The sequence below is a fragment of the Ambystoma mexicanum genome, chromosome 12 (assembly GCF_040938575.1).
Source record: "Ambystoma mexicanum isolate Mex_15411 chromosome 12, UKY_AmexF1_1, whole genome shotgun sequence".
NCBI lineage: Eukaryota > Metazoa > Chordata > Amphibia > Caudata > Ambystomatidae > Ambystoma > Ambystoma mexicanum.
The window spans coordinates 1,219,150,297-1,219,173,113 of record NC_090936.1 but is presented as its reverse complement, the minus strand read 5'-3'; the positions used below and the strand labels follow the sequence as shown (position 1 = coordinate 1,219,173,113).

General features: G+C 46.9%; 1 protein-coding gene across 1 annotated transcript in view; it reads right to left on the bottom strand.

Moving 5' to 3' along the window:
- UTP20 (UTP20 small subunit processome component) overlaps window positions 1-22,817 on the bottom strand; it is a 1,390,303-nt gene that overhangs the window by 1,274,135 nt on the left and 93,351 nt on the right. Inside the window, exon 5 of the mRNA XM_069629877.1 lies at window positions 6,955-7,143. Coding sequence (XP_069485978.1) covers window positions 6,955-7,143 — 189 coding nt within the window. The remainder of the gene's footprint in view (window positions 1-6,954; window positions 7,144-22,817) is intronic.

Genomic DNA, 22,817 nt, shown 5'->3' with positions numbered 1-22,817 from the left:
TCACAGTTGTAAGGGCTCATAGGTCACTGTCAAAGAAACCGCCACCAGGAGCCCCTCCACGGCCTATCATAGCCCGGATAAAGATAGGGAAAAGATCCTTGAGAGGTGGCACAATACAGCGTGTGTCGGCCAATGTTACTGCATACCCAGACTATACCTTGCAGGTGCAGAGACAGAGGATGCACTTCACTTCTGTCAAGAGGAGGCTGCGAGGGGCGTCACTCAAGTATATGCTATTATACTCATCACGGTGGAAAGGGTTAAATAAATGTTGAGGTATCTTCTTTGACACCCCGGAGGATGCACACACATGGATGGATATGGAAAACTTGCCAACTGAAGTGGACCAACAGACGTCAGGAGAAGGAAATACAAGCTGAATGGCCCGCAGGAATGGGACCAGACATGACTGGCAGACAACTAGGGGTGGGGCCTTTTGGACACGATTCAGGCACCAACAACTATGTATAACAGGAGCCTGCAGCGTGCACTCCATCTGTAAAAGCGCTGCACAGAGGCGTCCTTCACCTAAGTGTGGAACCAGTTGTTGAGCATCCGCCTGCCGCACTCCAGACACCAGGACAAGCAACTTGTGCAGGGGTGAGAAGCAGGGATGCCCGAGCACAAGGTATTGAGCTGGGTAATTTTTGGGCAGAGGGTGGGTAGGGGAGTTGGGGTAGTTAGTGGGAGGTTAGCCTATAGATCCACACAGGGAATGTACAATATGCGCATCAGACTGTCGAGGTATGTGGAAATGCTTATTCTGGATGGGAGATCTTAGAAAAGCCTTGAGGAACGTCAGGGGGCTCAACAGTTATATCAAACATAATAGAATAATGTCATATTTGAAGCACCAGAAAATCAATATAGAACTCCTTCAAGAGACGCACCTCACGAAGGAAAGAAACTGCCCTAGCTAGAAAAAATGGAATGGCATAACTCTAAACTCACCATACTGGGAGTTTGCAAGAGGGCTTTTGACATGGGTGGCGCCGTCTGTACCATTTCAAGTCCTTAATACTTTTAGGAGAGGACGATGGTAGGATGTTTATAATTCAGGGACTTGTGGAACAGAGAGAGCTCTGTATTATCAATACATATGCATCAAAACACAATACAGCCACCTAGATTCGATCGTATATATCCCTGAATTGGCACATATAGAGATGGTGCAGTAGTTTGGAGAGGAGACTTTAACTGCATGCTGAACCCGGTACTAGACAGGTCAGATGATACATTGGTGCATCCAGGCCCGTCAGCCAAAGCCTTGAATACATTATTGCGAGCATTCAAATTGTCTGCTACACGGAAAACTCTACACCTGCGTGGCCAGGGATATTCTTATTACACCGCTCCTAAAGATCTATATACTAGACTAGGCGATGTATTCACAGGTGAAGAGACACTAGGGGAATTTAAGGTGGGAGAATATAGAGCACGGGTGCTATCAGATCATGCTGCCCTAGTGGTCAAGCGGCAGAACCACCCTCCTAGGCCACGCAGTTCCAGGAACATTTGAGAGAAGGAGTGAAGGACTACTTCAAAAACAACACAGGAAGTGCAGACCAAGCGGGCACTTTGTGGGAAGCCTTCAAAGTGGTGATCAGGGGGACGGCAATAGCTAAGGCAAAGGGTATGCAAGCTATGATCAAGAATGATTTATGTAAGGCGGAGACCAAACTGGAGGCCATGGATTGCTCTGGAGACTTGTCCAGAGATAGGGCCCAAGAAGTCGTCAGATTTCACCTGGAATGTTTTATAAACTGGGAAAGATTAGGCAAGCTAAACTATAAGAAATATGTATTAAGGCAACACGCTGACGGGGATAAGCCGCAACTCTTGTTGGCCTGGCTATACATAAGTGAGTCTAAGCGGGACGTGATATGGGAGATCGTAGGAGGAGGTGGGGAGGCTTGTGTGATGCAAGAAAGCATTAACAAGTGCTTTTACGATTATTATAAGGATTTATATTCAGAAACATCTGCCACACTATCGTCAGCAATAGCTGAGGCCCTGGCACAGATCGATCTCCCCAACCTAGATGCAGAAGCAGTGGATAGGTTAGAGGCTCCCATAACGATCGAGGAGCTAGAGGCCACCATAAGAGTGTTGCCGAACGGAAAAGCACCAGGTGCAGACGGATTGCCCATTGAATTTGACAAGGAATTTAACAGATGTGGTGCCCCCGTTGTTGGTTATGTTGAATGAAGCACTGGACACGGGCATACTAACAGGGTCGCTGAGTGAGTCTATTATAGTCCCATTATTGACGCCCAACAAGCCAGACACCGACTGCGTATCTTACAGACCACTGTCGCTGCTCAATCAGGACAGGAAAATTCTTATAGCCTTAATGGCCAATAGGATCAAGCCGGTAATATCCAAACTTATACACCCAGACCAGTCGGGATACGTCCCAGACGGAAATATAACGTGTAACCTGAGGAGGTTACACCATGTAATTGATCCTATCCATGCCAGTACACGTCAATATGCCGTGGTCTCGCTTGATGCGGACAAAGCCTTTGACTGTCAAATAGCTGTGGCTACTAGCGGTGCTGCAGAGTTTCGGTATGGGGTCAACAAATAAAATGGGTACTGATACTGTATAGCAGCCCAATAGCGAGAGTTAAGACCGGTACCCACTTTTCAGAACAATGGCAGTTGGGTAAAGGCACCATACAGTGCTGCCCATGGTCTCCTATGCTATTTATACTGGCCTTGGAGCCATTGGTGGTGTATCTTCGTAAGGAATATCAGGAGACGGGCTTAGTCATACAGGGCAATGATAACTTGATCCCCTGATATGCTCTTATACGTACAACATCCAGAAACCAATTTACAGTAAAATTTGGACGCGCTTGAGCGCTATACAGAACTATCTGGCATAACGATTGATGCACAGAAATCGTGTGTGTTCCCTTTAGCAGGGTACATAGAGAAATATCTGAGCACATTACCTGTGCTACAGATCAAATGGGAGCTTCACACATTCAGATACCTGGGAGTGGATATTTTCCATGACCCCAAGACAGAACACGCAAGAGACAGTAAAAAAGTCCATGGCTTTCTGGGCCAGATTGCCGCTTTCACTGAAGGAGGGTAGCTCTGTTAAAAATGGTGGTGCTAGCGAGGCATCTTCATTTCTTTACCAATGTTCCGTACAACATCCCCAAAGGCTGTTTTAATGGACTGGACTCGACTTTACATGCCGGAGCTTCTTATGGCTCGGAAGGATAGCTCAGGTGCAACATGCTCGCCTTGGAAGCAAGACGACACGGAGCAACACAGGTTTGATCCCTGGGTCCGTGCTTAGAAACATCTGGGTATTAAGCACGTTATAAACAACCTACCATATCATATCACAATTCAAGGTGCCGGATAGCACTAACAAAATTGCAGAGGCTGTACGATCAAGAAGGTATAAAGATGCCCAATTTTGAAGCATATTTTGTGGTGATGCTGCAGCCATCATGCGCCCCATTTTATTTGAAGGAGGCGATATGGACTGCAGCACTGCGTGCCCTGAAATCCCTGCTGCTGCTAGGTTAGACGTTATAGCTCAGGGCCTGTCGCTTTCTGGGGAAGCAGTCACCATACACCTCCCAGGTCCCATTAGTGACACTAAAGGTGGAGGATTCACAATCCCTTATAACTCCATACAATACTCACTAGGATACAGTGTGGTCTGCGCCGCACCATCACACCACAGCAAGACCGTCTATAAGGAATCAGCAACAACCCCACCCACAGGGATACAGCTCAAACGGAACCAGAAGTATCAGAATCAGGATACAGATTCCCACTAACTTAATCTTCAAATCTCCGTCTACTCAATCCACATAAAACCCACACAACCATTTCTCTCCCAGCAATCTGCACGCACTTTACTACACTGCATCAACAACACAAACAGCACACAAGGTCTTGCCCAATCCGATACTTGCACCAAAGCCCAGCAACCGGTGTATACCGAGCTGAAGCCGCCAACAGCACACAACCTCTCCCACTCTCCTCCACCCGACAAACTGTACCCACCCGCCTTCCTGTTTACAGATCCCCCAGAGCGCCTGGGGACCAATTCCGTTGGTGACAGTGCACTATATAAGTACCTTTAACATAATATAACATAACTTAACAATTCAGGGTAAATGTGAGGAAGTATTGGGAACCAATGGAGGTAGCGACGGCCAACCTTTTTCGTTGTGATCGAGGGGCAAGCAACGGTTATACTGTCGATGCCTATCTCTCCAAGGAAATTTTCCCTTGCAAATCGGGCAAAACCTAAATGGAGTCCTCTCCATAGCTGAGGATAGGGAAAGTGATGAAGACCAGAGCGAAAAGAGTGAGAAAAGGGAAAGACATTCTCAGATTTTACAGAAATGTCCACCCTGACCCCACTCTCCCTAATATGTAGGCCGGCTGGAAGGCCCGGCCACGTGGTCGGCAACGCCGACTGGGTCACTGGCGACCAGTATGCTGGGTGGAAAAAAAACAATCGGAGGGATTTTGGGTACACTACACGTCACGTTAGGGATAGTGTTACAGGCACGCCCATGTCGACGTCCCCTTTTGATTCTCGAAAGACAAGATGCAATACTCCGCAGTGAGCACTGGATGTCGGACTATATGCACAGCACGTGATTCTAAGCAGATTAACAAGCATCAGAAACACTATCCCCAGCCCTGGTAACAGTGATATGACAAAGGGAAAATAATAAAGTGGATGTTGGGACTGATTTTCTCTACTCTGGCCTGGTGGACAGATGTATAGAATGACAAACTAGTATTGTGAAAGGGACAACCTTGGGAGCTGTAGCCAAACCAGTTCAAGGTAGGTGGGCGAGGGGTCTAGGCTAAGTCTCAAGAGCTGGTGAGCTTGTAAGGGGTCCACAATGGACACACACAGTGAACAGACAGGGAACACACTTGGACAATCAGTTATAAAACACATTTATTTATGGCCATGAAACACTGAGAAAAATGACTATCACGTAACATCACACAACACTAATAATAGAAACATATACACAATCACTGGAGTAGGGCAAAATACATATAGAACCCCTGTAAAGGGAGTATTAGTATAAGCACTACAGGTCCACAGAGATACAGTAATAGCTTCAGATGTCCATTGTTAAGAAGTATGGGGCCTTGTGTCCAAAGGTTCACCAAAGTACCATACAGTTTTGTGAGGCTGGAAAAAATGAAGGTAGGGTCTCTGGGGTCGAGTGAACAGTTCCAAGAGGTAGAGGACAAGTTGTTCTAACTAACAAAAGTGTCCCCAACGTGAACAAGCAATGACAAAGCCAAACTATTAAGTTTCTAAATGTTATCAAACCTTGTAAGAGGGAGGTAGGGGTTCAGGTAAGTATTGTTACTACTCAGCCCCCACATGCCGATTCTTCTCAGGACTTTGCAGGTCTTCTGACTAGGATCTAATGTCGCTTTTCCCGCTGTCAGCTTCAGCCCTTGATGCCCAGGGATTGCAGGTTCGAGCACTTCTCCAGTTGGTGAGAAATGCTGGTGCAAGCTCTTCAGGTTGGAGTATGCAGCAGAACTCAATGCAGGGCCCCTCTGAGCCCTGGACTGGACACAGGAACGCAGTTTCAGATGACTGCCACCGATGCACGGTGACGCAAGAGTATTTACTAGCCGCAGTCAGACTTCACCTCCTATCTCAGGTCCTCTTGATGCTAGGACCATGACATTTCACAGAGTTGAGTCTTATAGCACAAGCCGAGTATCTCCCTCAAGTTCCAGGCTTCAACTCCGAACTGCAACGCCTGCAGCACTGTAGCCCAAACTCTGAGATAGTCCGCCACTGGGCAGTACAGGGGCACTTCCGAAGGTTCTTCTTGTAGGACTCCAAGCTGACCAAGAGAACGGATGTACCCTCCACCTCAAAGATTACAGCTCCTTCAGAGGACTACTGAAGATCACTTACAAGACATGGCTCTTCCAGGACAGCAGCAGAAGTTGCCATGGCACTGCAGTAGCCTGCCAAAAGCCTCTGCTTTCCTGGGCACTGGAAGTCCATGAAAGGATTTTCCTGGCCTCACAGTTCTGGAAGAAGGGTTAAAGACAAGATGGCCCAGGCACAAAAGAAAAGCCATTTGGCACGCCATGTTGGGACACTAGCCACAGTTGGCAGTCAAACGCTGTAAACACAGTAAGCCTAAAGTAAATTACAGCATTGTAAGATGCTTTGTACAATGATAAAAAGTTAGCAAAGTGATAAGTTACCAAAAGAGACAACAAAGTAACAAGACAAAGGAAAATGGATTCCCAGTACTGACAGCCTGAAGGACATGTCAGTTTCTCCATGACAAATGAGCAAAAGCCAGTGTAGAGAGGGGTAAGGCTTCACTGTACTGCAAAAATGAAGCAGAAAGTTTTTGGGTCCATAGAAATGCAAGGAACAGGTACTGTAAAAAGAAATCTTTCCCAACAGTGGAAGCAACAACACTGCACAGAAAGTGCTGTGTGCTGCTTTAGTAAAAGGCAGACACCAGAAAAGTGGGAGGAAGGCACGACTCCAAAAAAGAAATACCAAAAAGTGGTTAAAAGGGTTCCCAAGGTCAGAGTAATAGAATGAGTGAGTTTGGAAAAGGTTCGCACTCACTCAGGAGAACTAGTCAAAAATTCCACAAGTCCAGCACAAAGTGCTGGGGGACTCACAAGAGGGGAGAGTATTGCACAAAAAGGGAGATCTACTCGAACAAACTTAAAGTGGGCTACATTGCAATGTGTACAGCAATAAACCACTTAATACAAGCTTATGAGACAAGTTATCACTGTCTTTTAAAGACATTTGGGCTTCACCAATGGAAAAGAAATACAATGTGCATGGCCTAATTATGCACAACGTAAACCATTTCAGGCTAGCAGGACTATATTGGTCTAAACCATTTCACGTGGCAGCAAGATATGCTTGCTGGTTCCTTATCCTACCTGTATATGCTTGGCATGTCCTTCACCATAAGCCTCCAGAGGTACTTGTAGAGGTAGGAGAGCGCTGTGAAGACCCATTCTAGGAGCCCTGTATCCTTGGAATCCAGTAACGACGTGGCAGTAAGAAAAAAGTCTTGAAAATGGGGGTAAAAGTCAGTCTGCAGGTCTCGGGCCAACTGCACCACCAGTCTACATTAAAAAAAAGAGATGAAAAAACAAATTACAAAAAAAGAACATCATTCTCAACTCAAGGAAGCACACAGCGTAGTAGCACAAACACTGCACGACAGTCTACATCTAGCAAATCACTCATACTTGCTGATACGCCCTCTCGTGTTCAGGACAACTCCTACAGGCCCAGGGAAGCTTTGCTGCGATTGCCCCAATTGCAAATAAACAAATAGAGTTCACCCCAGACGAAAGACGGAAAGACATGCAGATCATTAGAGAAATCTTGGCAGTGGTGGGACTGACGCATTCCACCCAAAGATGACCTTGCATTGCCAGTGTTAGGGAGAATTCTCAAAAAAGTGCCAATTCCTCTCTCCCTTAGAGACCCCCAGCTCTTTTGCTGAACTTTGGGACTTTGTACTTTTAAATTCTATTTGTTTTCTGTTTGTTTCTTTTTGGTTATGGAGTCTAACCTACTCCCATAGGCGGCATCTTTTACAATTGTGTCACAAAGCACATTCAGTGTAGTGACACAGGGAAGTCTTTCAGATTTCCCAAGGTTTAAATACCTTCTCTGGGATAAACTGCTGTTTCTCAGAGCAGTAAAGTGAAACTTACTTTACTCAGCATTGTACTTGCTTACCCTTTCCTCAATTGACTGGCTGGTGGCAGTGGTTTAGTTTTGAACTAGCAAGGTTTGCATTTACCGCGACTGTTTGCGGACCCGGTAACGTTAACTGTGGGAGCCATCTTTTTCAAAATGGCATCCAGCCATCCTTGCTAAAATAGTCCCCGGTCTTTGTTTTTCGCCAGGTCTTTGTAGAAAGGTCCTTGTAGAGTTTTCCTCTGCGCGCCAAACCAGGTTTGGTCTCTTTGTTCATTTGCCTTTTGCAGGCTTCAGGGGTGAAACCCCCCTCTGGCTCCAGAGTGCCTGGGGTAGGCAGGAAGTGAGGGAGGTGCCCGAACTCCCTGTGCTTCGTCTCCTAGGAGACCCAAATGCACTCTGTGGAGATTGGCTGGCTGACTGTCCGGCAAGGACAGCCACCCTGCTGCGTGAGTGACAGCAAGGCTGGAATGAATGGGAGAGAACTGAATAAAAGGCGAGTCTCCTGGCTTGGAAGGCAGAGTCGACCACTGGACAAAGGAACCAAAGAAGAGCTTGAAGAGGACGGCTTCTGCAACTCCTGGACCGTTGGTTTGCCCGGTGAAGCCCTGCTGCAAATCCGAATTGCCAAGTTCGCATCGACAGAGAAGCCCCTGCAAGGACGACTTCTCCCTTTGAGTTGGTGGGACCAATCAACTCCCAAGTAAGCCACATGGACACCCATCTCGGAGCTGGTTGAATTTCATCAGAGTTGCTGCAGGAAACCGTAGAGCCAGGGAGAGGGACAGCAGATTGAGTGTGTTGATTGTATGCTGGCCTAAAGCATTGGGAAGATCCTCCGGACTCCCACAAAGCAGGACTGACCAAGCCTGACCCCCCCCCCTCAGTCGAGTGCGTGACCTCAGATGTGAGGAAAGCCCACCTTGACAGCCAGGAACAGTGCTTATTGCCATTTGCTGTACCGCAAGGAGCTGCAACCTTCACCATCCTTTCCCCTGCCTCTCTGGCCAGCCTCCCTTGGCCCTCCTCCTACCCCACCTGCGAGGCTAAGAACCTCGGGGTCATCCTTGACTCCACCCTTTCCTTCTCTGCCCACATATCTGAGGTCTCTAAAAAGTCAAATTTCCTACTTCTTCAGAGGTACTCTGCCTTTCCTCTCCTTCCCCCAGAAGCTCATGGTATCCCAAGCTCTGGTTCTCTCTAGCTTGGACTATTGTAACAGCCTCTTTCTAAATCTACCTGCCTCTACTCTCCGCCCTCTGCAACTAATCCAGAACAGGACTGCAATACTTGTCCTTGGCCTCAAGCCCTGGGATCGTATCTCTCCAGCTCTGAAATCTCTCCATTGGCTCCCAGTGGATGCAAGGATTACATTCAAAACCCTCTGCATTGTCCACAAGGCTTTCTGGGGTCTGGGTCCAAAATACCTTCACCTATCCCTCCGCTAATACCTCCCCTCTCGAGCTCTTCGCTCCTCTACCTCCAACTCCCCCAGGGTCAGTCCTTTTTCAAAGAAACGAGCTGGGGGTAGATCTCGGTCTTCGGCTGGGGCCTCCCTGTCGAACAGCCTCACTGACACTCTAAAACTTGAGGAGAACCATCTCCGGTTCCAGAAGCACCTCCAGACCTTCCCCTTTTCTTCTGCCTTCGCTCCCCCTCTTACCTGCTGATCTGTACCTCTCTTGGCACCGTGCACCTGGCCACCCTTTGTCCTCCAGGCTCAGGTACCTGCTCACCCTCCTGCAATGCCTCCGGGCCACCCCTTGCACTGGGGTCTGTATCTGTATCCATACAGCCCCCCCCCTTTTTCTTCCTGCACTTATCAGACCTAACCTGTCTGCTGCCTTAAACCTAGCACTTGCAAATAGCTGGCTGCACTACCACTGTTTGTTGCCTTTATTAGTTATTCATCTGTTTCTCCTCTGCTTCGCACTTTCCACTTCTCCCCCCTTCCATGCACTTTTCCCCTCCCCCTCTCCCATGCACTTCCGCGTTCTCAATGTCACTGGGCCTAGTAAAATTGCTGTTTTGGTCTCCCCTGCTCCCCTCCCTTGCCTTGTCGCACTCTGAAACACTTGTGTTCGAGCGTGATAGAAATAAAAAAATCAATATCAATGCGAAACAGCCACTGAAAGTAAAGTTTGCCGGTTGCCAGCTTTGACAGCTCCCTCCCTTTAAACGACAAAAAATTGGTGGCGTCAGCTTCTCGGTCTTGGCCACCAAGCTCTGGAATACCCTTCCGAATGCCATCAGAGCTGAGCCCTCCTTCCAAGCCTTCAAGAGCAAAACTAAAGTATGGCTATCAACTCAAGACATATTATATACTTGACAGTATACTATAAATGCTGCCACTATCTTCCACCTTAGCGCTGCCACTGTCTCCCACCTTAGTCTTCAGCTGCATTTTTTCTTCTTTACCAAGGTTCTGTAAAACCAGCCTAAGAGAACTACCTCTTACTGTGCAAGTGCTTGTAACTTCTGCAACTCACAAGTCTAATCAGCTTGTCGCCCTACATTTGGTGGTTCTTTTTATCAAAGACTCCTAATAACTTGTGCAAAGACTTTTCCATTTACTTACCTGAAGTGCTGCATCCTATACAAAGACATTGGCCTATTGACTTTGGCTTAGCCTATTGAATTGAATGACCCTTCTAAGTGCTATCAGAAAGTATTTGCCCTGCTTTAACCTTTGCCTTTTACCAACTTTTTAAGAGTGTTCTGAATGCCAACAGTAAGATATTAATGTCCCCAGCACTCCCGTTTTCTGAAGTCACCTGTGGGTGTAGGTTGTATCTGCGGGCCATCCGAAAAGTGTCTTATCCGATTCAGAAACTCAAAGTGTACAGTATTGAAGTACATTTGTGGGTTACTATTCTATTGCTCCCTTCTAAAGAAGGCTTTATAACTGACTAATAAATTAATAATTAATTGTTCATGCAAGAAACCTTGAGTGTAAGAGTTTATTTGAATACAAGTAACAGAATCTTTGTGTAACTCCACTACAGCTCACATTTCCCCTCTTGAGATAAGCCTGGCTGCTCAACACGCTACCAAAACTGTGTTGTACAAGCTTATACCAAAGATTGGGTTTTCCTATACCTGTGGTCATAGTTGTTTGTAGTGTTCCCAGAGGGTACTGCATTCAAACTTTGCCTAACATCCAAGATGCGACTTTCTCTGGAGCTGGGATAGTGATGGCAATGGAAGACTGTTGTGGAGTTACGCATGTGAACAGCTTATGGGCGTTAGAAGCTGGAGTCTATTACATAGCCTGGTCCTGTGATACTGGAGTTTAAAGGGCATTCTGAAGGCCTTTGGTAGTAGAGCTTGAATGCAGAGATGTAGGTCTCTATGGCTGTGCAGTTGATGTGTAAAGCGAGATGAAGTGCCATCTTTTGGGGCCATCCCACAGGGATCTTTGGAATCTGCAGAGTATTCCAAATCACGACGAGGTACTGAGCCTTGCAGAGCACAGGGCTCTGCAACCCCTCCTCTATCAAAAGACAAAAGAGGATGAGATCTGTATTTACTGGAGGGAGGCGGGGCTTCAGCCCAAACCGGATATCCATATGTACTGTGATTCAAGGCTCACCTGAGCCAGTGGATGCTCCTGGTCTTCCTGCAAGTCGCTCCAGAGGGACCCCCGCCTCTCCCAGGCTTGCTGTGAAATACTCTAAGAGCTCTGCCAAGGTAACCCCCCCTCCCCTAATGCCCATATGAGAGGTCATTCTTTTTTAGAGTAAGTCTGCAAGTCACCAGAGGTAAGGGGATAGGGACTATGTCAAGGAGTGACACCCTCCCTTTGGAATGGGGTGAATGGGACAGACGGCAAACTCGTCATGCCATTGGCCAGTGTACCCCAATCTTGGCCTTGGGAGAATACTCATTGTTCTTGGACTGCCCTATCCTGCACTATTAGAGTAGGCGACCTTTGTTATGGGTGCCAGATTGATGTCCAAGCCAGAGATTCCATGGACTTGTTGGATTTGGACCCGTTGGACATTGGAAGGTGGGGACGGTTGATCGGACAGATCAGTCTGGATTCGGATAGGGGCAGGTATGATTAGAGGAGTGCCTCGTATAACTGAAGTGTATGGGGGTGGGGCAGCACAGAGCATCTAGGGCATGCCACTATCAGACATACATGCTCTTGAAAGGCAAAAAACAGAACTTTCTGCAGTCCTTTGGGCCAGTTCTATCTCCTTCCAGATCCAATTGTGTGCGAGATACAATTGGATAAGCAAGAGTAGTAAGAGACTCGAAAAGGGGGGCAGGCTGTTCAGCACTTGAAAACGGAGCATGTGGGCCAGTAGAGTGGCAGCCCACTAGGACAAAGAGAAATGGAAGACATTAGCATGGAGGCATGGGCCGTGTCAAGATCACAGTGTGCATTAGTACCACAGTACACTGGCTTAGCATCATACATATATCCGCTCACACTACACAAATGGTTATTGGTAACACACAAACACATCATACTGGTCTGTCGAGTACAGGGTGAAGTTGCGACGCAACACTGATTGCCTGTGGGTGGAGTCATTGCCCCTGCATAGTTCAGAAAAAGGGTCAAACATTGTGATATTGGCAGACGTCCTGAATGCCCCTCTTACAACCATGTCAGACCTTGGCCCAGCGGACAGCTACGGATGGCCTTTCAAGAGATTTCCTGCACTCTCCGGGTGTAGCTGGGAAATCCACAAATAGAACTATATGCAATCAAGTGGGAGATGAACAGCTTAAAAAGGCTGACATTTCAATCCAGAAAATCTGTGCCTTGCCACACAACTACCATATGTTGATGATGGCGCTTGTTTGAAGGAGACCCAGGCAACATTTACTGGCAGACACCGTCACCCAGATGTGAGGTAGCATTCCTAGCAAATAAAATGGGTGTTTTCCCTGCTAGGGAGATTTATTAAGAGTTCACTGGTTAAAGCTAATCTGTAGTGTTAGGCAAGGGTTTCCACTAAGGTACTCCTGACTCTTACCCTGGTAATGTGAGAGGGCGGCCAGACATAGCACGGCAAGTACAGTTGATGCCGGCAGATGATATGCACGTTGGAAGCAGCTGCATGGTGTAGGGTCCATCCTTTAGTGTTTCAGCTCCGATGCTCTCCGAGCTGCATGGAGACGAGAGGTGGATGGCGTTCTGTGGGTTCAGCTCAGCTCTGACGCCCTCGGAGATGCGAGGAAACATGAGGTAGAGGGTGTCCTGTGGCTTGGGGGCTGCGATATTCCTGGGTCATAGAGTTTAGTAAAGGATCCAGATTGGGTGGAGCAGGATGTGCATGCTGAGGGACCGAGCCAGATCGGGCACCGCGGGACTGCTTGATAGCTGCTTGTATCGATTTGCTGGCTCTTTAATGACTTGGAGAAATCTTTATGCTTTCTTGGTACTGGGGGAACACCAGTTAGGGAAAGCAGCCGCCCTTCTGGACGATGTTGAATAGCGTCCCTTATTTCATATCATTCTTGGCTGCTCCTGCTAGCTGCGCCTCCACACCTGTGAAATGTGGTGTGCCCCTCCTCCACCTACCCCCCCCCCCGCTGCCTGTTGTAACCTGGGATTTTCCCATTAACCTGTGTTTTTACTGTTTCCATTGCTGCATTGACTCGTCCCCCCCCCACAATGCTGCTAGGACGCCTGGTGAGTTTGGCGTGTATTATGCAATCCCCTTTCCTGCACTCCAGCCCCTCCTCCCCCTTCAACTATGGTGCTCTCCATCTCTCCCATCTACTCCAATTGCTCTTCTGTCACGTTCCTACCCCTCTCTCGATGTCTGGAGGGAAAACATTTAAAAAAGCACTCCTTGTATCCTTTTTAAATGTTTTCCCTCCAGACTTCAAGACGTGTCCATTGCTGACACCTACGTCAACACTTCCTCCAGACAAACTATCACTGACATTTGCTTTACTGTCCCCTCCCCCGACCTGAGGACTCCCCATATGGTCTCCATCCTCTCCTCTTTTTCCACTTCGCCCATTAATGGTGGTACCAGAAGTGTTTTCGGCACACTTATCCAGATGCATCATTAATGTCTATCATAATGGCACTATCATTGCACAGGGGTCTCAGCCCAACCTCCTCCTCGACAGGTGTTTTTTCCCCCTCTCATTAACTTCCTCACCCTTCCTGCCACTGCCCTTTCTGCCACCTCCCAGGCATCTTCGCCCCCACAGACTGATGTACCCAGTCCCTGCACCCCGCCTCAGAAGACCTTTAAAAAGGTGGTAACCTGCTTCACCTCGCTACCCTGAATTCTCACTCTGCTGTCAAACACGCCTCCGACATCTGTCACCTCCTTGAAGACTTTCACCTTAACGTTCTCGCTCTCACGGAGACGTGGTTCAATGCCAGCTCTGTCACTGCTTTTGACACTCTCCTTCCTGAGGGCTACAAGATCCTTTGCAAACCCAGACCTAATCAGTCTGGAGGCGGCGTGGCTCTAGTCTTCCCTGAATAGACCCCTGCGTCTGTCATGCCCACTCAATCCTACTCCTCCTTTGAATGTCTTGTCTACAAGCTCTGCCTCTCCCCTACTCATTCACTCCCATCTACAAGACTCCGGGCTGACCTGCCCCTCCCTCTCAGAGTGGCCGACCTCTTCTCTTCTGACCTCTAACATCGAAGCTTCAATTACCTGGAGACATCAATATTCACCTACTCTTCTGATGCAGCCACTCTCCTCTTATGCAACCTCTGCGACTCGCATTATTCCCTCTGGCCCAACCCACTCAGCCGGGCACACGCTGGATGTGCTCATCACTGCGGATATCTCCCTCTCCAACTCTCTCACTACCCCGCTCTCCTGGTCTGACCACACTCTCCTCTCCTCCCATCTTGAGCTCCCTGGCTCCGCATAAAGCCTCTGGCCTTCACTGTCAGTCGCCTTCTCTGTCATTCGACCAATGAAGTGAGTGCCACCTCCATCATTCCTCCCCACTCCTGCCATCGACTCCCTCATCGACTCTTCCCTTGCTGACCTTCACCTTTCCATCTCCAACAGCGCATGAAGCCTGCATCCAAGTGGAATAGCTGGTATGATTCCGACCTAGCCTCGCATAAACGCAAGTGCAAAGTCGCTGAACGAAAATGGTTGGCTTCTAGCACATCCTCTGACAAACTGGCATGTTGCTTGCTCCAAAGGTGATGCATACTCTGCATCCGCTCCAAGAAATGGGGTCACATCCAAGCCTGCATCTCTGGGGGCACAAACTACACAGCTGAACTATTTAAAATCTGCAAAGAACTTGCAAATCCTACTTCTGTCTCCACTTCTCTTCTTCCTTGCCGGGTCCTTTGCACGGTCTTGGCCACCCACTTCACTACCAAAACTCAGGACATCCTGTTCCCTCTCTCTCTCTTCTAACACCCCTCCCCTACTCCCGCCTGTACCCATGCCTCCCTTAGCCCAGCTCTCTCCTTCCTCCTTTCTCTCCTCCTTCACAGCCATAGCGCCGGATGAGATCACCAAGACAGTCTGCTCTATGAAAGTCTCACCCAAACAGGTGCTCCCCTGCTCCTCTAGAACTATTAACAACAACATTGGCTCTCTCGCTTCCTGCTTGACTGAGTTCTGTAATCATGCTTTTGCCACTGGCTCCTTCCATTATCCCTCATGTACGTCTTGTGCACCCTGTGGGAAACCCGACGCTATTCTCCCATCTACTCCCTCAGGATCTTTCATTCAGGTGGCCAGGGAAGGGCCATCACTTTTGGATCCAGACCCTGGGGATGGACAAGCGAGAGAGGATCACCTGAGTGGAGGGTCACGAGGGATTGGGAGGAGGATACCCAAGGGTGAGATATGGTATTTCCCCATTTCCAATAATACCAAGCCCACTCTCCCATCGGACTTCATGGGGTATATCCAATCTGACCCCCATCTCCCCCTCCCCATTTCCAACAAATACTGAGACAAGGAGGAGGCAACTAAGATCAGTGAAGATTACCCATAGAAACAACATGGGATATTAAGAGGAACCTACTATAGAAAGGACTCAAGTTGTCCTACTAATAGAGTCAGACAGGGTCAGGCATTTAATAATTACCATTCGCACCTGACCCCACTTGACTTTTATCCAACTATAAAAGGAGTGGTTCTCCACAAGGAGAGCAAGCTGGCGATGCTGTCGGGAACAGAGAAGCTAAGGAGCAGAGAGCAGCAGGACTTGAAGCCTGGAGGGGAACGGCATGCCGAGACGCTGGCCCTGTGTTTGTGAGGGGCTGCAGGGTGGCTAGGGAGCCGTGCTTCCAAGGAGCCGAAGAAAGGCAGCCTGTATCCTGCTGATAGCATTCGGTAAAATGCTTGTTCCTTTGGGACATGTGGTGGTCCCAAGGGTGCCTGAGGGGCAGCTGGTGAGACCCTGACCTCAACCCTGTGTATCCAGAGGGGCCGCTTGACTGAATCGGAGCGGGAGAGTTTTAAAGCAGCATGGAGTGAAGTGAAAAGTGAGAAAAAGTGTACAAATGACAGAAAGTGTAAGAAATTGTCAGAAATGGAAAGAAGGAAGTTATGCTAGCGGCGCAGAAGAAAAGTAGAAGTGAAGGACAGGCATTTGAAGAGTGCAAAGAAGGAAAAGTGAAATAAAGACTTTTAAAGATTGCAAAGCACGCACAGTAAAGAGAGAACAGTGTGTCAAGTGTGCAGTGTTAGCTAAGATTTTCATAGTAATGATAAATCTTCCTGACCTGTGTCAACCCCAGAAAGTTTTGCTTTACAAGTGGGATATTTTTCCTTAATACCTCAGTGAGTGGGAACCTTTCTCCACACTCACAGAATCGTTTACTCTTTTTATGGGTGTCATTTTTTAGACTCTCCATAGTGTCTTTTTAAAGTTATCCTCTTTAACAACCTTTTGGCAATAAGTGCCTGCTGTTGCTGGGGTGCCCTAAGGCTCCCCATTTAACTTTCTTTTTCTGACCTTGAGAGAACTACAGTTCCCAAGGGTAGAAAGGATCTTTGGATCCCTTTTACATTTTATTCTGTGAACCAAGCACCCCCACCTTATGTGGAGTGCTGGGGAGATGCAATGTATGCCCTTTCACACTAAAACTAACAATTATGTTACAGGGACAAGCTTACCTTTTAATGGCTGGTAGCGGTGATACCTTTTATTAATTAGGTGCACTTTTACCGCAGGCTGTTTGTACAGCTGCGGTAAAGGCACCAGGGGTGCTCATTTTACCAAAAAGGCCCTAGTCTTCTTTTTCTGCCATTTTAGTGTTTGTCATTTCTTGTTCCTTCCCCCGATATCTTGGGCGGGATATTACTTTGCGTTTTTTATCTTTGGCAGGAGTCCCCTGGAGTCCTCGCCCAGGCTCCAATCCGTCTGAAGTCAGAAAGCGAGGGAGGAGTCCAAAAAACCACAGCCCTTGCCTGAATGGGGACAAATCCCAGTGGGGGTCCCTACTGGACAACCAGACTGCCCCTTGTGTAAAATGCAAGGAGAGAATGCAGAGGTTGTGCTGAAGTTCCTGGTAAATACTCCAAACCTGGAAGCTGAATACAAGTCGACCACCGGAACCAAAACCGAAGAGGATGAAGGAAAAGCAGCCGAGTCGATTTTCAGCGACCAGGAAGCCTGCTGTGTAACCATAGCCTACTGTAGCCCTTCCTTCCAGTCGACCTGGGGATTCCAAAACTGACAACCCCTACCCATAGCCTGGTGAGACCCACTAGACTCAAGAAGACCTGCATTCTGAGTCACCCCACGCTGTGCTACAAACCTGCAGGGCTGCAATACCATGGGACCTCGAGCCATTGTGCGGTGCACAGTCTTCTGAATTCCGAACCTCGCTGAAACTTTGTGGGCATCCTGCTGCAACGCCAGAGACACAATTCAAGTCTACAAATTCCTGTACCTTTGTAACAACAAGAATACGACCAACGATATTCTGTCTTCTTCTGTGCTCCCGAAAAGGCACCAAATCCACAGAGCTGCATCTAGCTGCGAGGAAAACCCTACCTAGAATCTTCCCTGCTGATCCCTGCTGCAAAGTCCCTTCCAAAGTCCTGTTTTCAGTCACCATGACACGGAATCCACCAACCAGGTTTTTTGTTGCAGATCCTGAAGTCATCCTGCTGCAAAATCTTCTACTGTGCTGAGGTACTGTGCTGGCTTGGGTATTTACTTACCTTAAGTCTCTTGTGATTCCTGTATAGTTTGGGGGGTGGGGGAGGGGGTTCTGTGATAGGGAGGCCTCTCGTCCAGTTCACCCAGGCTCCCGGCTGGAATCCTTCTAGTGTGTCTGCTGTGAAGCCCCTGGACCCTCAACTAACTCTAAAGTAAAATACTCACCTGGTTGAACAGTCTTCCTTAGGAACTCTGACGTTTGCTACTTAAGAACCGATGCCGACACTGCCTGTTGGACACTAGACCCTAGTGACGCCCCTTCTGCCACTGAACACTCATGCTCCAAGAATAAGGGAAAGACTTTTGGGATTGGGCCTTTTGCCTAGAAAAGACAATAAATGTTTAAAAGATAATGACTTGTAAACGAAGTTGATGGTAACTGTAATTCAGAGAGAACAGTTACAAAAGTGCTTACTTACCTTGAATGTGTGTTGCACTATTTTGAAAAGTATATACAAGGTTAAGTTACTCACCTGTGAATTGGTTGTGCCTCCCCCCGATCCCCAATAAAATGCTGTTGGTTTAATTGTATTATTCCTGTTAGGATCATAGTATGAATGTCCCCCAACTGGGTCTTGCTTCCCGTGGCTTGCTGTTAGCCTGTCCAGAATAAGTCTGCATTTTATCTACCTAGAATTGAGTCTGTTTTAGACAGACAGAAAAATAGTCTTAGGTTTATACCTGCCCCAATTTGCAGATAGCTCCTTGAAAAAGTATATGGGTTTTACTTACCTTGTGTTAGCTGTGTGCCATCCAAAAATAAGTTACAAGAGTTACTGATTATCTCAATCTGTGTTTCACTGATCTCAAAAGCACATGCAATTGAATATTACATCGTTGGGTTTCAATCACTTAGTATAACTGTGTGTTATCACAAAAGTAGTTATAGGTTTTTAGTGTACCTAGAGTAAGTGCTACAATATTCACAAAACGTATATTGTCCAGTTGACTGATTATGTGATTTGATGCTGAGCATCACAGTACAACTGCTAGGGTCTACTACCGTGGTATTACTCAATGTAATCTGAAAGTAACCATTGGTTTTACTTACCAAGAATAGGTGTGTACTATACTGAATGTGCTCAAAAAGGTTCGACTTCCCTAGAACTACTGTTAGGTGTTCCAAATAAGGTTATGTGCTTTGGACGGTTTACCTTCAAGCATCGAGTTGTGTTTTTCTATAATGTGTTTATGACTTTGACCAGTACTTACCCAAAGACTTAACTTGGCCGAACTGTATTTAAAATAAACCTTTATTTTTGTATAATACTTCTGGTTGTCAGTGTTTCCATTGATCCATTTGGGGGTTATAGATTCTTTGTACCTGTCTACAGCCCTCTCTCCCTTCATAGATAAGCCTGCCTGCTCGGTCTATGCTACCATGAACTCAGGTGGCACAGCCTTATACTAAGAGTGGAGTCTTGTACTACCTCAGTTGAATGGTTTTGATTAAGTTGGGTAGAACTTCAGAAAAACTCTCCTAACATGCAGGAAGCACAAAAAAGAAATGGACAGCTACAAGGGTGCACATTAATGGAAAAGAAAGCATGTAAAGTGTGCAAGATGCGCAATAATAAAGTAAAAGAAGGTGCAAGAGTGCACGGTGGAAAAAAGGGAACAGAAAAAGGAAGGTACAAGTGTGCATGAGGAAGAAGCAAAGGAGAATAAGGGCGCAAGTAGCACCTGAAGGTGAAAGGTTTAAAAGGAATAAAGAGAGGGGTTACAGTTCAGAGTGGTCATGCCTAGGAGAGTAAAGAACCAGGCGGTCTGAAAGTCTCCGATTGTACCCCACAAGTGAAGTGTATGTGAACAAACTGTATATGAAAGGAAAGGTGCATCCTGACAAGCTGACTTGTGTTTGAAGCCAGAAAGGGGCCTAAACTTAGGGAAGGGAACTCAGAGGCAGAATAGCTAGTTTGTTTGTTTGTTTGTTTGTTTATTTTATTTATATTGCGCACCAGACCCTTAGGTTACCGGGCGCAGCAACAAGTATATGCGAAGCTTACAATGTTACAATGTTATATACATGAATTTACAATATTACACCATATTTCACAAATTACAAGAATGTACAGATAAAGAGTTGCCGTATTTACATGAATGTACAGTTAACAATATACAGGATTAGCAGTAATAAACATAATGGTTGATGTCACGTCAGGGTGCATTAGGTAGGACTACACTTGTGAGTGTTCGGGTGTTAAGTCGTTGTTGGCGATAATGTGTTTGATAAGGTTCCTTCTGAAATGGGGGAAGGGTTGGTCAGCTCTTAGGTTAGGTGGCAGGGCGTTCCACAGGTTAGCAGCTTTCACAGGGAAGCAGACGCCACCAATTTTGGCAAGTCTGAATCTAGGTACTGCCAAACAATTGGAGTTGGCGAGTCTCATGGGTCTATTAGAAGTTTTTCTTTTTATTTTGTCCATCAAGTAGCTGGGAGCAGCATTATTTAAGGCCTTATGGGTTAATGAGATCATTTTTAGCTGGATTTTATTCTCAGTAGAGAGCCATTTATGTTGCCGCCTAGTCGAGGAGATATGCTCCCTCTTTTTTATTCCTAATGCAGCTCTGAGAGCATTATTTTGTAGAGTTTGAAGTCTTAGGGTAGTAGCTTTATTGGCGCTACTGTATAGGGCATTACAGTAGTCGAGTCGGGAAAGAATTAAGGCTCTAGCCAGGATTAGGCAGCTGGTATTGGACAGGAAGGGCTTGCCAGCTCTGATCAATTTACAGGTGTAAGCAGTGGTGGCGGCTAGGGAGTTTACCTGTTTAGTGAAGGACAGGGTAGAGTCGAGGTAAAAACCAAGTGTTTTTACTTCCCTCGAGACTTTAATGGCATTTCCGTCTATGCTGAAGGCTGAGTAATCCGGGCCCAATTTGTTAATATTGGCTTGTGTGCCCAGAATGATCAACTCTGTCTTATCATCATTCAGGCAAAGACCGTGAGTGGCCATCCATGCCTGAATGATGAGATACACTCTATTCACCAACTCCTCATCCTCGCTGTGATCCCCAGAAAGTGGGAAGAGAATCTGTGTATCATCTGCATAGTTAGTGTAGGTGATACCGAGATTGTCCAGATCATCGAACAGAGGTCTGGTGAATATATTGTAAAGGGTCGGAGAGACGCAGGATCCCTGAGGGACTCCACAAGTAATGGGTATAGGGTCAGCTGCTGCCGAAGGGAAAAAGACTCTCATAGTTCTCTCACTCAGAAAGGATTCTATCCAACTGATAGCTTGGGTGGAGAAGTGAGCGGCAACGTCTAGGTGTTTGCAGAGGACTTTGTGGTCCACAAGATCAAACGCAGCTGAAAGATCTAGTAGGAGGAGGAGGGCTGTCTTACCCTGATCTCTCAGTTCGTCTATTTGGGCCTTTAAGTCAATCAGGGCTGTTTCCGTTCCGTGTAGTGGGCGGAAGCCAGATTGTCTAGATCCTAGTAGTTTGTGCTGTTCAAGGTAGTTTTGAATCTGTATATAGGCCACTTTGTCCAGGATCTTTAGCAGAAACGGAACTGTGGTGATTGGGCGGTAATTGGTGGGGATGAGAGGATCTAAAGTTTGCTTTTTAAGCAACGGGAGCACCCAGGATTGTTTTAGGTTAGCTGGGATGATGCCTGTGGAGAAGGATGCATTGACAAGTTTGGAGATAAATGGTGATAGGTCTCTGGCAGCGTCTTTTATTAGCTGTGCTGGGCAGATGTCACCTTTGCAGTTGGATGGTTTGAGGGTGAGGATGATTTTTTCAATCTCAAGTGTGGAAGTTTTAGTGAAGGAAAATTTGGTATGTTGAGGCATGTGGATCGCCTTAGGTGGTGACAGTGTAGGGAGTTTAAGCGAGTCTTTTTTCAGTTGAATTTTGTTTTGGAGGGTAGTAATTTTATTAGTTAGAGCATATTGGATGTCAGAACACCAGGTCTGATCTTTAATGCAAGTGTCTGGTATGGCAATAGGTGACTCAAGTTCCTTTAGGATGGAGAAGAGTTCCTTCATACTTGATTTGGAGTTAGCGATACGATCGTTGTATGAGTTTTTCTTAGCCAGACAGACTGCGTTTTTGTATTGACGGGAGATAGATATTAGGTTAGCCTTGTTCTCAGCAGTTGCACATAATTTCCAGTTGGATTCATATTTTCTCTTGATGAGGCGTAAAGCCTTGAGTTCTGGCGTGAACCATTTATTTAGATGGGCTTTGGGTTTACTTGTGCGCATTTTAAGTGGGGCAATTTTGTCCAAAGTATCAGTCATAATTGTGTTATACTCGTGAACTAAAGTGCCGGGGTCTAAATTGTCAGGCAAGGCGTTTAAGGTTGGAAGAATAGCGGGTATGACATTATCTATTGTCATGTTCTTTTTGTTTCTTGTGGGGCATGAGAGTGCCATGGGGACGACTGTAGAGGATGGTTGGGAGGTTAGGAGGTCAAAGGACACTAATGAGTGGTCAGACCATGATAAAGCCGAGATAGAGGAGATGACTGTAGTACAGTTAGAGTCAGCGACCCAGTCTAATATTCTACCTTTCGTATGGGTAGGGTTGTTAACTTTTTGGGAGAAGCCGAGGGAGTTAATAGCTTGGGCGATGGTCGCGGCATGCACATCTGTTTTGTCATTAAATCCTAAGTTAAAATCCTCTAATACCAGCAATTGAGAGGTGGTTTTAGCATTGAGGGTTAGTAACTTGTGTAGATCCTCTTTGAAGGTCCCAAGCGGGCCTGGAGGTCTATAGATTAGGTGAATGGTTAGGGATTGATTATTATTTATAAGGAGTTTAGCAGTGAGGGCTTCACAGGATTGTAGCGTTAGTGCAGGGGCTAGTCTTAGTGAGAGGCTTGATTTAGAGATAATGGCAATTCCGCCTCCGCGGGTGCCCTCTCGGTCTTGTCTACATATAGTGTAGCCGTCAGGTATGGCTAACATGAGTGAAGGGCCTGCTGCCTGGTGTAGCCAAGTTTCAG